The sequence below is a fragment of the Microcaecilia unicolor genome, chromosome 1, assembly GCF_901765095.1.
Source record: "Microcaecilia unicolor chromosome 1, aMicUni1.1, whole genome shotgun sequence".
Classification (NCBI taxonomy): domain Eukaryota; kingdom Metazoa; phylum Chordata; class Amphibia; order Gymnophiona; family Siphonopidae; genus Microcaecilia; species Microcaecilia unicolor.
Window position 1 is genome coordinate 553,854,851 of NC_044031.1, and position 16,095 is coordinate 553,870,945.

The following is a 16,095-nucleotide window of genomic DNA, read 5'->3' on the forward strand; positions in this document are numbered from 1 at the left end:
ACACCACTGTAGCCACCAAGGTTGGTGCTACAGCTGAGTCAGTATCTGAAGTCTCCAAAAGAGCATAAACATCCAAAGGAGGATCATTTTGAGCTATATTCTGCTGATCAGACATAGGATTTAGCAGACAAATAATAAGCCTGAGAAAAAGGTGGAATACTTTCTTCGGTAACACCTAATATTTCTTTAATATAAGCATATCATAGGGAGTAACTGCAAACAATTTTGGAAAATTAAGAGAACGGAGATTATTACTCCTAATAGAATTTTCAAATGACTCAGCTCTCCTCCTCAAGTTGGATAAATCCTTCACTATATTAATCTGAAGAATATGAACATTCTGAAGATCTTTTTATTATGTCTTTATTTGTTCAGTTAGTTTTTAATCCAACATCGGTTTACTTCAGAGCTTTCAATGAAGGTTTTTTTTGAGTAGTATGACTACAGCATGTTTGAAGGCATCAGGAACAGTCGCAGTGGAAAGTGAAAGATTGAATATATGACAGTAGGAGAGAGAGTGCTAAGTACATGGGTGGGAATAGAATTAGAGGAACAGATAGCTTCGAGGAGGAAAGAAAATGTGCAGTTTCCTCTTCAGTGATTTCAGAAAATGAAGAAAAGGAGGCAGGGGTTGAAGGAGGGTTGAGAGAATGAACTAAGGGAAGTGGAGGTGACTTGGTTGAGAATTCAAGTTTAACCTTGTGAACCTTATCATGAAAGTACTCAGTCAGAGTCTGGGAAGAAAGTAAAAGGGGAGTTGGAGGTGAAGGCACGAGGAGAGAGTTCAGTATGGCAAAGAGAACTGAGGGTTTGAGCCAAGAAAATTTGTCAACTGGATGTAGTAGTCCTGTTTGGCAAGTGAAAGAGAAGACTGGAAGGAGGTTGGCAAGAATTTGAAATGTATGAAGTTAGCACGGGATTTCAGCCAAAGGCGTTCGGCAGAGCAGGCACAGGAATGTAAGTAGCAGACTGTACAGGTCAGCCAAGGCTGGGTTTGGTACACCTTACAGAACAGAGACTGGGAGAAGCGTGAGTAGCCAGAACGGAGGAGAGAGTAGTATTATAGGAAGAGACAGCCTCATTAACAGACTTAGATAACATAAGTAGTTGAGAAGAGATTTGAAACACTGGAGTACAGAGTAGAAGGGTCAATAGCCTAAAGATTCCTAAATGTATTGGTAGAGATTGAATGGGACTGGGGGAGGGTGTTTAAGTGTGAAAGTTATCAGATGATGGTCAGAGGGGGAAGAGCTGAGGTGCAGAAACTGGAGAGTGAGCAGTTGGAGAAGATAAGATCAAGACAGTGGCCATTCTGTTGAGTGGGGGTAGTGGAGCACAGTTGAAGAACGGAAGAGGATGTTAAAGCAAGAAACTGAGAAGCATAACAATCAGCGGGATCATTAGCATGAATGTTAAAATCCCCAAGAATGAGGGAAGGAGATGAAGGGTCAAGAAAGAAGAAAAGCCAGATGTTAAAGTCAGTGAGGAAGAGAGGAACTCATCAGGGGGTAAATAAATTACTGCTACTCGGAGAGGCAGAGGAGTGAATAGACAGATGGAGTGAACTTCAAAGGAAGAAAAGCAGTGGCACTGAGGTGGAAGAAGAGGTTGAAATCTACAGAAGGGTGAAAGTAGTACCCCGACACCTCCGCAGCCAACTCTGCGAGGAGTGTGGGAGAAAAGGTAACTTCCATGTTAATTAGACATGACGTATCACAGCATCAGTGCTGGGCGCACCTAGACTGAGAAAACAAAAGCAGAGGGCAAGAGAGCTCACAGAGCACTGTCCTGTGAACTGATACCTCATGCTGACCTGAAACTAACATGGTAGATCAGCATTCTGAGCAGAAAATTTCAAGCAGGAAGACTGTCTGCCACCACAGTGTCTAAGAAAGCTGTTGAGAACACGTATTGCCGTTAAATAAAATAACCACAGAAACATGCTGAAAAACCACAAGTCATTCAGAAGACAAACAAGTGGAATTTGACTACAATAAGGACGAGGTGATCTGGCAAAACACCACATCCCCTTCATCCATCTACGCTGAACAGTGAAACTAAATAGCCCCCAACATATGTGAAAGAGTTCCATGCATTGTATAAATAAAACAGTAATCATTCCTGAGGCAAAGGTGCTCCAAAAGGGTGGAGGGGGGAAAAGAAGCAGACTCAAGACCCTGAGCCTTACCTTCAAGATCACAATAATTGGAGAACTGTAGTGAAAAGCACCCCTCATTCTATTGAAAACCAGCCTCAGATCTGCTTATCCTTCTGAGAACCTCAAAAAAAAAATCCTTACAGGCAAATGGAGGAGGGTACAACCACAGATAAAAGGGACTCAGAACCATCTAAGTATTTCCCTTTGCCTCTTTTTTCTTCTTCATGGATTCCCCTTTTTGTCTTGAAATAGATTAACTCTACATGACCAAAAAGCTGGTACAGGAGCATACAGGATGAAGAGCCTGGTTAGGCCTGAACCATCTTTGCTGAACCAATATGAATTCAGTAGCCTGAGGCCTGAATGCAACATGAACCAGATTTTCTACAGGAAAACTACTTCTTGGCACAGCTGTGCTAATGACTACATTCACTAGTCTTCCAGTTTATCTCCTGGGAAGGTGTGTAGGAGCGTACTTCACAGAGACAGTGTTTCCAGGAACATCTGTAAACCATGGAGCGGAGTTTGGCACTGATAAGCTGTTCTTGCTGGACGCCCAAAAGGCCCTTTCATTGTCGTGACCTGGACAGATAGTTTGTGATTGGTCCATGATGGTCATCTATGAACCCAGAGGGGAATGCCAATGCTAGGCATGAGAGAGAAAGAATAACAAAGAAGATGAGAAGATCTGATGGTGTACGCATCTCTCCTAGAGGAAAGAGACTGATTCACCCAAACACCTGTGAACAGTAATTCTTTGTGCTAAGACCGGACCAAGGCCAAGTTCCGAAGCAGCTCTGTTGCTTTCTACATACGGAGTAACCAGCTGATCAAACCAAGCACCTCAGACTAAATCCTGATCAGAAGGGGCTCACAGGGGAATTCTGCTAGAGCCTGAAGGAGGAGCCAATTCACCACCCCATCTGGACTCCGAAGAACAGACCATGAGGGTGAGAGAAGCAGGAATTTTCCCTCATATGCTCAAGTTTAGTTAGTTTGGTTTTTGCCTGTGAGGGACAGGTTTGCTCAGGTACATGGTCATTAGCCTACTTTAGCTACTAAGTTTATTATTTATTTATTATGATTTATTTACCGCCTTTTTTAAGGAATTCACTCAAGGCGGTGTACAGTAAGAATAGATTGAACATAAGCAATAGCCAATTACAGCAGTAAAAATATTCAAACAATACAAAATATGGCACAGTATACTACTTACGTCAACACAATATGTAATAGAACATTATAACTGATAGTGAAGGGTAAAGCAAAGACATAACATATAGATACATAAGAGAGTAAGAAGAGTTATAAAGTAAGGTGACTGATTTAAAGAAAGTTGAACATGAGGTCAGAGAGATGATTAAATATTATCTCAGCTACAGTAGGAGTGGATGTTCTCTTCTCAGGATATATATATATATATATATATATATATATATATATATATATATATACACACACACACACACACATACACAGATAGATGTAGTCCTTGGTACATTTTGTGCACAGTACATATTTTTGTATATTGTCATATTGCTATTTTTTTTGTCTATAATAAATAATATATATTTTCATTTTGGCATTATTCTTTCAATGGTGGACAGCCTAGCAAGAATTTAAGGCTAATTTAGACACTGGTCATACAAGTCCGGAGTATTGCTGTCTGAGTGATTTTCTGACATACAACAGAGCCCAGAACCTGCAGTGTGACACCCGTTAAGAGACAGAGAAAATACTGATTCTCTGTGCCTGCACAGTGCCCCTGTAGGGCGAATCATAAGGAACTACTTTGCTTCTGTCTACATTAGCTAGTCGGTGGACACAACTACCCACAGGTCTGGTCAGGATGAAAAGGAAACTGTATTCTATATTATATACTGATTATTATTACAATTGTTAACTGTTAAGTCTGTAGAAATGTAGTCAAAATATATATATGTACGTATGTACATATAAATGTAGGTTATGAGCCTGTTTGGGGTACCAAAATTATGATCAGCCCCTTGACAGAAAAACAGTACTTACAAAAACATTCTGACCTTTTCTTTTCCCAAGTAAAAGCCAGGGTGGAGAATAACAATCTTCACAATTGGGAGAAGACATCTGACAAAGCCCAAATCAGAGGTGTAAACAAAGCTTCCAAAAATGTTCTACTAAGCATGTGTGAGAATCCACATGCAAAGTGTCACTGAGCAGAGCTACCTCAGTTCAGTAAAAAGCTAGTATTAGAAACCAATTTCTTAGGGAGACAGACGAATTTCATAAGAATTGATATGTTGTCGTTTTTGGAGAATATCAGTTCCAGCTAAGCAACTTTGGTTTCTCCAAGGACAAGCAGAATTATAAGTCCTTATAAGTGGGAGTCTGCAGCTAACAGGCTGCCTTTAAATTAAAAAAAAAAAAATGGGAAAAGGAAAAAAAAAACGCCAATGGACAAAAACCCCTTTTAGTGGCAACAGGCCGTTTTGCTGTTTTTATGTCAGCAATATGGAAAGGTTGGCTAAAAATCATTAATGAAACTAACTGGAGATAGCTGTATCCTACTCTTGCTTACAGGACTAACTGAAATACATGGGCAATGATGGAAATTTGAGAACAGAGAATAAATGCTGGAGGTTATTTATGATAGCACTCTCATAGTCAGATGGGAACAGGCTAGGATAGATAAGTGGAGAAAGTTAATGAACAGGAAAATTAAACTTGATCTTTATACCTTATCAGGCCACCACTGTAAATCTTCTCCCAGTAACACTGGACTTTGAATTGGTGTATTCTTCTTATCCAAATTTGATTCGCCCTCCTTACTTGTAGAGCCTCTTTCATTGTCAAATGAGACTCCATCAAGCCATCTCCGTTCACGTAAACGTAAAACAGATTCACGTTCACGCAACAGCTCCGAGTCTCTCTCTAAGGGAAGAAGGAGAACTGGTATGCAATTGGGTCACACCAGTGGGATAAAAGTAAGCCACTCTCTAGTAAAGACCCTTCAGGATGCAACTAGCAGCAATTATATCTAGTTACAATTTATAAAATTGTGTCTATATATGGCATGCAACATTCTAAAATGTCAACCCTTTCAAGCATAGTTATTCATATGATTAAAATGCCTGAAAATTCTAAGTCTCTCATACAGACTAGAAATAAAATTTCTACATGTGAATAAATTTTGATGTGTGTACTAAATTATACAGAAAATCTAATTCAGGTCTGAAAATGGATAAAAATATCCAAATTTAATTAACAATAATTTGTTTGGTATATGTCTTATAACCAATTTATAGGTTTATCTAATAAACTAGCCTGCATCTTAGGTAGGTCCAAGCAATTCAAAAGAGTTTTTATTAGAGAGGTCTACTGAAACATTACATGCGAAAATACTTAACTTGAAAAGGTTACAACAAAAACAGAACAATGTACACACTTGATAATCCAACCCCTTTATTAACCAAATATATATATAATTCTCAGGACTGTACTTAAAGATCCATAAATTTTGTTTTTGTGTTCACACAAAATCCTTCCAAGAGCTGGATGTGGTTATTTAATACAGTCCTCAATAGGAAAAAGTTCCTTACCAAAAAAAGGCTTCCCTCCAATTGGCCTACAAACTCTAAAGCCAGTATTCTGCAGTCCCTCATCCAGATACATTACAAAATAGGGCAATCAAAACTAACATTCCAAGAGACAACTATGCATGGGAAGTAGGAATTAGAAATGCCGAAGTACCAGCTTACATAGAATAACCTTAGGGAAGGAAAAAAGGAGGAATTTAGGAGTTATGCAAGATAAACAAGTACAAATGCATTTAACCCTCAGTTTTTAAAAAAATCAAGTAACATATCAAAATAATTTTATTATTAGACTGTTTAAATCATATGGGCCTTTTACTCCAAAGAATAAAAACCGGCAATTGACTAAACCAAGAAAGGCAAGTTCTTGCCTTGCCATATTCAATTCAGAATCATCACATTACCTGACACTTATTCAATTAAGAATCACTATGAACTGTATCACATACACTCAGCAGTTGGCATGCTAAACAGTATAAAATATAGTTGTACTAGATAAGCAATCATGGCAGAGGTTGGATTAACAGTTTATAAACATTCTAAAGCCTTAGTCTTCATTCCCAGTCCTCAAAGACCACCAACAGGTCAGGTTTTTAGGATATCCCTTATTAAAATACATGACTGAGATGTGCATACAATGAGACTAGCAGGTGTGCAGAGTTCCCTCATGCATAAGGAATATCCTGAAAACTTGGTCCGTTGACCACCCTTAACTGGAAGTGAAGATCACTGCTCAAAAGCATTACTATCTAAGCTTTTCAAGCTACTAGTAAATTAGGAAAACAAATTCATGGCATTATTAAGCATTCTGAAGTTTAAATACAGTCACATACTGTACAAAAGATGAGGCATCCTTTGTTAAACTGTATCAATGATTCCTTAAGTGAACAAAAGCATATAAATCTCTAGATGGTACAAAGTTACTCAATAGCCTTCTCCAAACTTTAATAGATAATTACTATTTCTATGTTGATTTTAACAGACTGAAAGTAATTGAAAAGTAAATATGGCAAGTGCAAAAATTGGACACCTTTCCAGTTTATTCATTACTACTTTCTTTTTGAAGTTGTTAATAAGGTCCTAAAGGTTTAGTGATTCATTAAGAATGCAATCAGGTGAAGACAACACAATTGCAGGTTGAACAAATACTATGGTCCCTTCTAACCTGTTTGTTGTCCTGTCTAGGAACATGTCTCCAACTCTCTACTGTATATACTCAAATATAAACCAAGATTTTTTGGCTAAAATAAGGTATCAAAAATTGAATCTCAGTTTATATTTGAGATTTACCTCTCTCTCCCACCCTTACGCCAGACACCTTGAGGTGTCTAACATTCATCCCATTCCCTCCCCCCCTTGGGTGTCTCTTCTGCCACTGTTGCCCATCCCTATCCCCCAAAACTGGCACTTACTCCCACTCTCTCCCCCCCCCCCCAGACAACCCCCTCCATACCCCTGTACCAACCATACTGCCCTGATAGTCTAGTGGTGCACTGGGGCAGGAGCAATCCCCACTCACACCTGCCCATGCCATCTCCATAGTAAAAATGGCTGCCAAGACTTCCAGCAGCAGACACTTGAGATTGCTGCTGAAGATCATGGCAGCCATTTTGGGATAGGAGCCGATACGAACAGGAGCAAGTCCTGTTTGTGCCAGCTTCAAACCCCAAATGGCTGCCATGATCTCCAGTGGCACTCTTATAAAACTGCCATTGGAAGTCATAGGGTATTCGAGGCTGATGAGTCGGAAAAGCTTATATCTGTAAACCTGGAAGACGTAAGGGAGCAGTTCAGCAAACTGAAGAGTAGCAAATCTCCTGGACCGGATGGTATTCATCCCAGGGTACTGATAGAACTAAAAAATGAGCTGGCAGAGCTACTGTTAGAGATATGTAATTTCTTTAAAATCGAGCGTGGTACCGGAAGATTGGATTGTGGTCAATGTAACGCCGATATTTTAAAAAGGTTCCAGAGGAGATCCGGGAAATTATAGACCGGTGAGTCTGACGTCGGTGCCGGGCAAAATGGTAGAGACTATTATCAAGAACAAAATTACAGAGCACATTCAAAAGCATGGACTAATGGGACAAAGTCAACATGGATTTAGTGAAAGGAAGTCTTGCCTCATCAATCTACTACATTAAAGGGGTGAACAAACATGGGGATAAAGGTGAGCCGGTTGATATTGCGTATCTGGATTTTCAGAAGGCGTTTGACAAAGTACCTCATGAAAGACTCCGGAGGAAATTAGAAAGTCATGGGATAGGAGGTAGTGTTCTATTGTGGATTAAAAATTGGTTAACAGATAGAAAACAGAGAGTAGGTTAAATGGTCAGTATTCTCAATGGAGAAGGATAGTTAGTGGGGTTCCCCAGGGGTCAGTGCTGGGACCACTGCTTTTTAACATATTTATAAATGACCTAGAGATGGGAGTAGCTAGTGAGGTAATTTTAATCTGCTGATGACACAAAGTTATTCAAAGTCGTTAAATAGCGGGAGGATTGTGAAAAATTACAAGAGGACCTTATGAGACTGGGAGACTAGGCGTCTAGATGGCAGATGACATTTAATGTGAGCAAGTGCAAAGTAATGCATGTGGGAGAGAGGAACCCAAACTATAACTACGTCATGCAAGGTTCCGCGTTAGGAGTCCCGGACCGAGAAAGGGACCTAGGTGTCATCATTGATGATAAATTGAAATCTTCTGCTCAATGTGCTGCTGCGGCTAGGAAAGCAAATAGAATGTTGGGTATTATTAGGAAAGGGATGGAAAACAAAAATGAGGATCGTATTATGCCATTGTATCGCTCCATGGTGCAACCGCACCTCGAGTATTGTGTTCAACTCTGGTCGCCGCACCTCAAAAAACATATAGTGGAATTGGAAAAGGGCAGAGAAGGGCGACAAAGATGATTCGGGGGATGGGACGACTTCCCTATGAGGAAAGGCTGAAGAGGCTGGGGCTCTTCAGCTTGGAGAAAAGGCGCTGAGGGGAGATATGATAGAGGTCTATAAGATAATGAGTGGAATGGAACAGGTTGATGTGGAGCGTCTGTTTACGCTTTCCAAAAATACTAGGACAAGGGGGCATGTGATGAAGCTGCAGAGTAGTAAATTTAAAACGAATCGGAGGAAGTTTTTCTTCACTCAACGTGTTGCCGGAGAAGGTGGTTGGGGCGGTTGGCTTAGCGGAGTTAAAAAAAAAAGGTTTGACGGTTTCCTGGAGGAAAAGGACATACAATGTTATTGAATGGACATAGGAATAATCCACTATTTCTGGGATGGGCGGGACGAAATGCTTGTTCTTTTGGCCGCTGTCGGAGACAGGGTGCTGGGCTCGATGGACCCTTGGTCTGTCCCAGCATGGCAATGCTTATGTCTTATAGCAGCCATTTTTACTTTGGAGATAGCATGGGCAAAAGAAAGCCCCGATAAAACTGAAATGTTCTGGAACAAAGTGCTTTAGACTGAAGGGGAAAAAAATGAAGTGTTTTGCTACAACCAGGCATGGCTCCTGAAATTCTTTCTAACACCTCTGTATGTAAATGCATGTATATGTTAGGGAATGTACATCTATATGTGTTTGTGCATGTGTGTGTCTTACCAGGAGAGATGACGACAGGGTAAGGGAGTTTGAAAGGTGCAATTCCTTAACCACAATGTTACAGTGAATCAATGTATGTATACTGCAGCTGTGGAAGCTGTATCATCTATGTATTGTGGCATTTTTTGGAGGAGATTCAATTATGTTCCACCACCCATCAGATGCAGACACTTCACTTGCACAGCACAGAAATATTCTCCAGATCACCTCCTCCCATCCTACGACAAGAACTGCATTCCAGGCCTCTGTCTCCCCCATCCCCCAAACTACCTTTCCATTGGCTGGATAATGATAGCTTGGACTATGTAGTAGATGTAGGACTATTTTTGGGGGTGGAACAACTGACAGGGATAGTTTTTATGCACGGGGCAGTTTGTGAGATGTAAGTTGCGGATAGGGTGGTTTTTTGTGTAGGAGGTTTTTTTTTTTTTTTTTTTTTTTTTTTTTTGAGGGTAGGGTACTTTGCAGCATGATGTGGTAGCTGAAGGGAGTAGCTTTTAGGGGTGGAGAAGTTGGGGTAGACTTTGGGGGGGGAAGTGGGGCAGTTTGCACGAGGTAGTTTTAGAGGGTAGGGCAGTATATGGGGTGGTGATGTAGGGGTTAGTTTTTGGGTGTGAGGCAGATATGTCGGGTAGCTTAGGGGTGGCATATTTGCGATGGGGGTGAGTTATTAGGGAGTGAAACAGTTTACAGGTCTAGAAGAGTAGAGAATTCCACTTTTTAAAATGGCTTGCCCTGTTCAACTGCTACATATGTCACTAAGTTTCAGTGCTATGGAAGCTGGAACTCCATTCCCCACAGAAATGTACTGGGTTCATTTCTCTGGAATCCCTGGTCCAATTTGGCTCATTTTTGTACTATGTCTTTTTGCTGTTTTTTTCCACCAAATACCAAGTTTCAAACCATTCTATTCACTGTTCTATGCTAAAACAGCTGAAACTCCTCTTCCCATAAAAATGCACTGGGTCAATTTGGTAGGGAGGAGGGGCTTATGTCTGAAACCCTTGTCTGATTGGGCCCATTTAGAACACTGTCTTTTACTGGTCTCTCTCTCATGCAGTTTCATCCCGTTTCATTACATTTTCAGAGAGGTATTTTCCCCCCAGACAGATATTCTCAATCCCTTTTGTATAGTTTTTTTCTAAGTTCCATTAGATTGGAAAGAATTAAAAAGGTTGAAGCACTTGAAGAGCCACCTTACAAACCAGTAAGAATGGGGATGAATCTATTGAATTTAGGGTTGTGTGGCAGCCAATGACACAGGAAATACTGTGCAGATACAACTACTACTACTACTATTTAGCATTTCTATAGCGCTATAAGGCGTACGCAGCGCTGCACAAACATAGAAGAAAGACAGTCCCTGCTCAAAGAGCTTACAATCTAATAGACAAAAAATAAAGTAAGCAAATCAAATCAATTAATGTGTACAGGAAGGAGGAGAGGAGGGTAGGTGGAGGCGAATGGTTACAAGTGGTTATGAGTCAAAAGCAATGTTAAAGAGGTGGGCTTTCAGTCTAGATTTAAAGGTGGCCAAAGATGGGGCAAGACGTAGGGGCTCAGGAAGGAAGAATGGATTCAACTAAATATTAACATATCTTAGAAACTAATGTCCCTCTGTGAAGAAGATATTTCATTAAGACAATGATCAAACATACCTCACCTTCATCCATGAAGAACTTACAAGACAGACAGATGACTGAGTTCATCTTGTTGGGCAGACTGGATGGACCATACAGGTCTTTATCTGCCATCACTTACTATGTTACTTTTGAATGGCCTTCATAACCTCAAGATTTGAAAATATTTATTATTAACTTGCCTATCAAATCATTCTCAAACATGCAGTGCACACAAGGAGATCTAAGAACATTTCTGAGCTAGAAAAGTTCTGAAAAGACAAGAAGGAAAAAAAATCTGATTGCTCTTAGCTGGCTACAGGAAACATCTGGAAACTCACTTCTATCAAAGAAGGTGTTACAATGTACATATTCACTGTTTTCTTATTTTGAATCTATAGAAAACTCGCAAATAAACAGCAATTCTCCACGGAGAAGGACATTATCTTGCACACATCTGGAAGAAGCTGGAAATCAATGGGCAAAACTGAAAGGAGCTATTGTAAGAGCAACAAACCTTTTAGTAAGGAAAATAAATAAAATTAAGAGAAGAAGGCGGCCATTTTGGCTCTCAAAAGTAGTAGCTGAAAAAGGAAAAAGATGTTAGCTTTTATAAACTACAAGAGATCGCAGAAAAAGGAAGATAGGCGACAATACCTGGAAAAGCTAAGAGAAGACAGTAACGACTGCAGAGACACAAATGGAAGAAAAAACAGTCAATACGATAAAATGGGGGGGGGGGGGGGGCTAAAACCCTGCATAAGGCACTATAGTTCAGCACTAGCCTGCAGGGCTATTGGGGGGACGGGGGAACAAGACATTTTTTTTTACATATGTTAGTGACAGGAGGAAGGGGGAAAAGGTGAAGAAGAATATGTAGAAGCTGATAAAGATAAGGCAGAATTGCTTCTTCAGCCGTGAACAGGACTGCAGAAGACAAATGCAAATAGGAACGAACAATTTTAAGAGGGCTGTGTTCATGAGCTGGCTAAACTAAAGGTGGACAAAGTAATGGGGTCCAACCAGAGAAATTATTTCTTCACTCAACATGTAATTAAACTCTGGAATCCATCATCAGTGAATGTGGTAAAAGCAGTTAATTTAGCAGGGTTTAAAAAAGGTCTGGATAATTTCCTAAAAGAAAAGTCCATAAGCCATTATAAAGATGGACTTCGGAAAATCCACTGCATATTTCTAGAATAAGCAGAATAAAACCTATTTTGCTCTTCTGGGATCTTGCCAGGTACTTGTGACCTGGACTGGCCACTGTTAGAAACAGGATACTGGGCTTGATGGACCTTCAATCTGTCCCAGTATGGCAATGCTTATGTTCTTATAGCCATAATAAAAGTTACCATCCCACTAAGCAAGATGGTCCTCTATAACCTCAGAACAGTGAGTTCTTCAAATAGTCCGTTGGGGGGGGGGGGGGGGGGGGGTAGGGGTTTACTACCCAAACTGGCATCAAGTACCACCAAATTGCTCACCACAAGAATCAAAGTTCAGCTCTCAGCACCAGATCGTACTTACATAGGAACTCTCATCTCTTCTACAGGCCTATACGATCAAGCCCTTACTACCTGGGTAAGAAGAGAAGGGATTCTATTCCAGTACTTAATAGTGCCCAAAAAGATGGGGGGATTTCATCCCATCCTAGGCCTAAGGGCCCTGAACAAAAAAAACAAAAAAAAATTTTCTCCTATCTTGATTGGTGATGATTCCTTAATTACCTATAGATTTTAAAAGATTATCCACTAGATTAAACATACTGGTAATTTACTATCTGATGCTTGTCTCACTACTCCTGCAGCTGATGCTTTGGGATCCTATTTTGAGTGAAAAGTAGCAACCATTTGTAGACAACTAAATTCGACAACTTTGGAATTAGAAAAGAAGATTGCCAGGGTGAATGATAGTCCTGTGGGCTGTTTTAAACTATTTTGCACCTATGACATAGGAAGTGAGATTACTATTGACTAAGTACGCAAAATCGAATTGTAGCTTAGATCCTTGTCCAGCAAAGATCACTGTGAATATGACTAATGTATTCCTTTCTGCTTTAACTTCTTGGTTGAATAGTTGTCTTACTGATGGCCAATTCATGGAACATTAAGGTGAAATTATTCTAACACCTATCCCAAAAAACCCCAGTGGGAATCTGACATTAACCAGTAACTACCGTCCAGTGGCATCAATCCCTTTGCTTATGAAAATCATTGAGGGCTATGTTACTAAGGTGTTAGATAATTATCTAGATGAAAATAATAATCTGCATCCTTCACAATCTCGGTTTCAGAGGAACTACAGTACTGAAACTGTGGTAGCATCCATTATTGTCCATGGCAAGGCACTGCTGAGTCTGGGCTAGAGTGTAGTGGTTCTTCAGTTCGACCTGTCCTGTGCCTTCAACTTGGTCAATCATGATAGTATGCTGTCGTGGTTAAGTGACATAGGTATATGTAAAGAAGTCTGTAACTGATTCAAAGGTTTTCTATCTTCTCAGAGTTATAAAATTCAGAAAAAATGGTAACTTTTCAACTAGTAGGAATCCTGGTTGCGGTGTTCCACAAGGTTCGCCCTTGTCTCCATCTCTGTTTAATGAATTACTCCAACCACTGGACACATTATTAGAGAAATGTAATGTTCCATTGTGTGTGTGTGTGTGTGTGTATATATATATATACAGATGATAGTACCGTGTTATTTCGGTATATAGGGATTGGAAGACCAACCACATTGAATGATATTACTTTGTGTGTGCAACTGATTGAAAGTTGGATTATGAGCCATCGGTTGAAACTGAACTACAAGACGACTAAATTTTTATGGTTGGACCTGCATGATGTACCGGAACTCTGTCAACATTTTTCTATTGGGGCAAATATTTTCACCCTTGAGTCTAGTTCGAGAGTCCTAGGGGTGGAAGTGGCCAGCCTTCTGACGTTTTCTTATTATATAAAGTTATTAGTAAGAACATCTTTTTATGATGAAGAAATTAAGGGCAATACATAACTATTTAAAGCCAAAAGCCAACAAAGTTTAGATTACTTGTCCAAGCATTGATATTATCTAGAATTGATGATTACCGTAATGTCATTTATGCCTCTTTGTTGCTTGGTACACAAAGGCCCAGATCAAATTTTGCACCATGATCTTTAGGATCATGTAAGGTGATGCTCCACCTACACTTTTACATAAAGGTTCTATAGGTAGAACTCAATCAAATGCTACTATGTTTTACATCAGACAGATTATAAGGCATCAAACGTTTGATTCTTCTCCTCATTATCAGGCCATCTTAATGTGGAATTTGTTTACAGATCCGTATATTTTCAGATTACTTAATTTTTCGAAAAACACTTAAAACCCATCTATTTAAGGAATGCATGTGATTTAAATACTAGTAAACCAGTATGATTGATCTGTAGTTCCTGGATTGTTTGATACCCATTGAACTAGCTATGGTATTTGCGGAATAAAATACCTGTATAACATTATATATCTGAACAAAGAAAAGTTCAGAATGGTTTCCCTGGGCACCCTGCTCCCCATGATTCAGGCAAATGACTGGCTATGCTCTCTAGACATAAAAGATGTGTGCACCCACATACAGATAAGTCCATGTCACAGGTATCTCAGACTGAGTGGGGAACCAACACTACCAGTATCATGCACTGCTCTTTGGCCTTGTGATCACTCCATTAATCTTTATAAAATGCCTTGCCAGAGTTGCATAAGTAAGTACATAAGTATTACCACACTGGGAAAAGACCAAGGGTCCATCGAGCCCAGCATCCTATCCACGACAGCGGCCAATCCAGGTCAAGGGCACCTGGTAAGCTTCCCAAACGTACGAACATTCTATACACGTTATTCCTGGAATTGTGGATTTTTCCCAAGTCCATTTAGTAGCGGTTTATGGACTTGTCCTTTAGGAAACCATCTAACCCCTTTTTAAACTCTGCCAAGCTAACCGCCTTCACCACATTCTCCGGCAATGAATTCCAGAGTTTAATTACGCGTTGGGTGAAGAAATATTTTCTCCAATTTGTTTTAAATTTACTACACTGTAGTTTCATCAAATGCCCCCTAGTCCTAGTATTTTTGGAAAGCGTGAACAGACGCTTCACATCCACCTGTTCCACTCCACTCATTTTATATGCCTCTATCATGTCTCCCCTCAGCCGTCTCTTCTCCAAGCTGGAAAGCCCTAGCCTCCTTAGTCTTTCCTCATAGGGAAGTCGTCCCATCCCCGCTATCATTTTAGTCGCCCTTTGCTGCACCTTTTCCAGTTCCACTATATCTTTCTTGAGATGCGGCGACCAGAATTGAACACAATACTCAAGGTGCGGTCGCACCATGGAGCGATATAACGGCATTATAACATCCTCACACCTGTTTTCCATACCTTTCCTAATAATACCCAACATTCTATTCGCTTTCCGAGCCGCAGCAGCACACTGAGCAGAAGGTTTCAGTGTATTATCGACGACGACACCCAGATCCCTTTCTTGGTCCCTAACTCTTAACATGGAACCTTGCATGACTTAGCTATAATTCGGGTTCTTTTTTCCCACATGCATCACCTTGCACTTGCTCACATTAAACGTCATCTGCCATCTAGCCGCCCAGTCTCCCAGTCTTGTAAGGTCCTTCTGTAATTTTTCACAATCCTGTCGCGAGTTAATGACTTTGAATAACTTTGTGTCATCAGCAAATTTAATTACCTTGCTAGTTACGCCCATCTCTAAATCATTTATAAATATATTAAAAAGCAGCGGTCCTAGCACAGACCCCTGAGGAACCCCACTAACTACCCTTCTCCATTGTGAATACTGCCCATTTAACCCCACTCTCTGTTTCCTATCCTTCAACCAGTTTTTAATCCACAATAGGACTTTTCCTCCTATCCCATGACCCTCCAATTTCCTCTGTAGCCTTTCATGAGGTACCTTGTCAAAGGCCTTTTGAAAATCCAGATACACAATATCAACCGGCTCCCCGTTGTCCACATGTTTGTTTACTCCTTCAATGAATTGCAGCATGTCTACAACAGTCTGGAAATCATAAATCAATGCAGAAAACCATTCGAGTGTAGGAGCTTCTAGAGTTCATTATAAACTACTTAGTCCCACCTTCTGC

General features: G+C 40.2%; 1 protein-coding gene across 1 annotated transcript in view; it reads right to left on the reverse strand.

Annotated features, from left to right (window-relative positions):
• The window catches only part of UBR5 (ubiquitin protein ligase E3 component n-recognin 5), a 651,214-nt gene that overhangs the window by 555,159 nt on the left and 79,960 nt on the right, over positions 1-16,095 (reverse strand). The window contains 1 exon segment of the mRNA XM_030189847.1: positions 4,875-5,068. Within this exon segment, the coding sequence (XP_030045707.1) occupies positions 4,875-5,068 (194 nt within the window).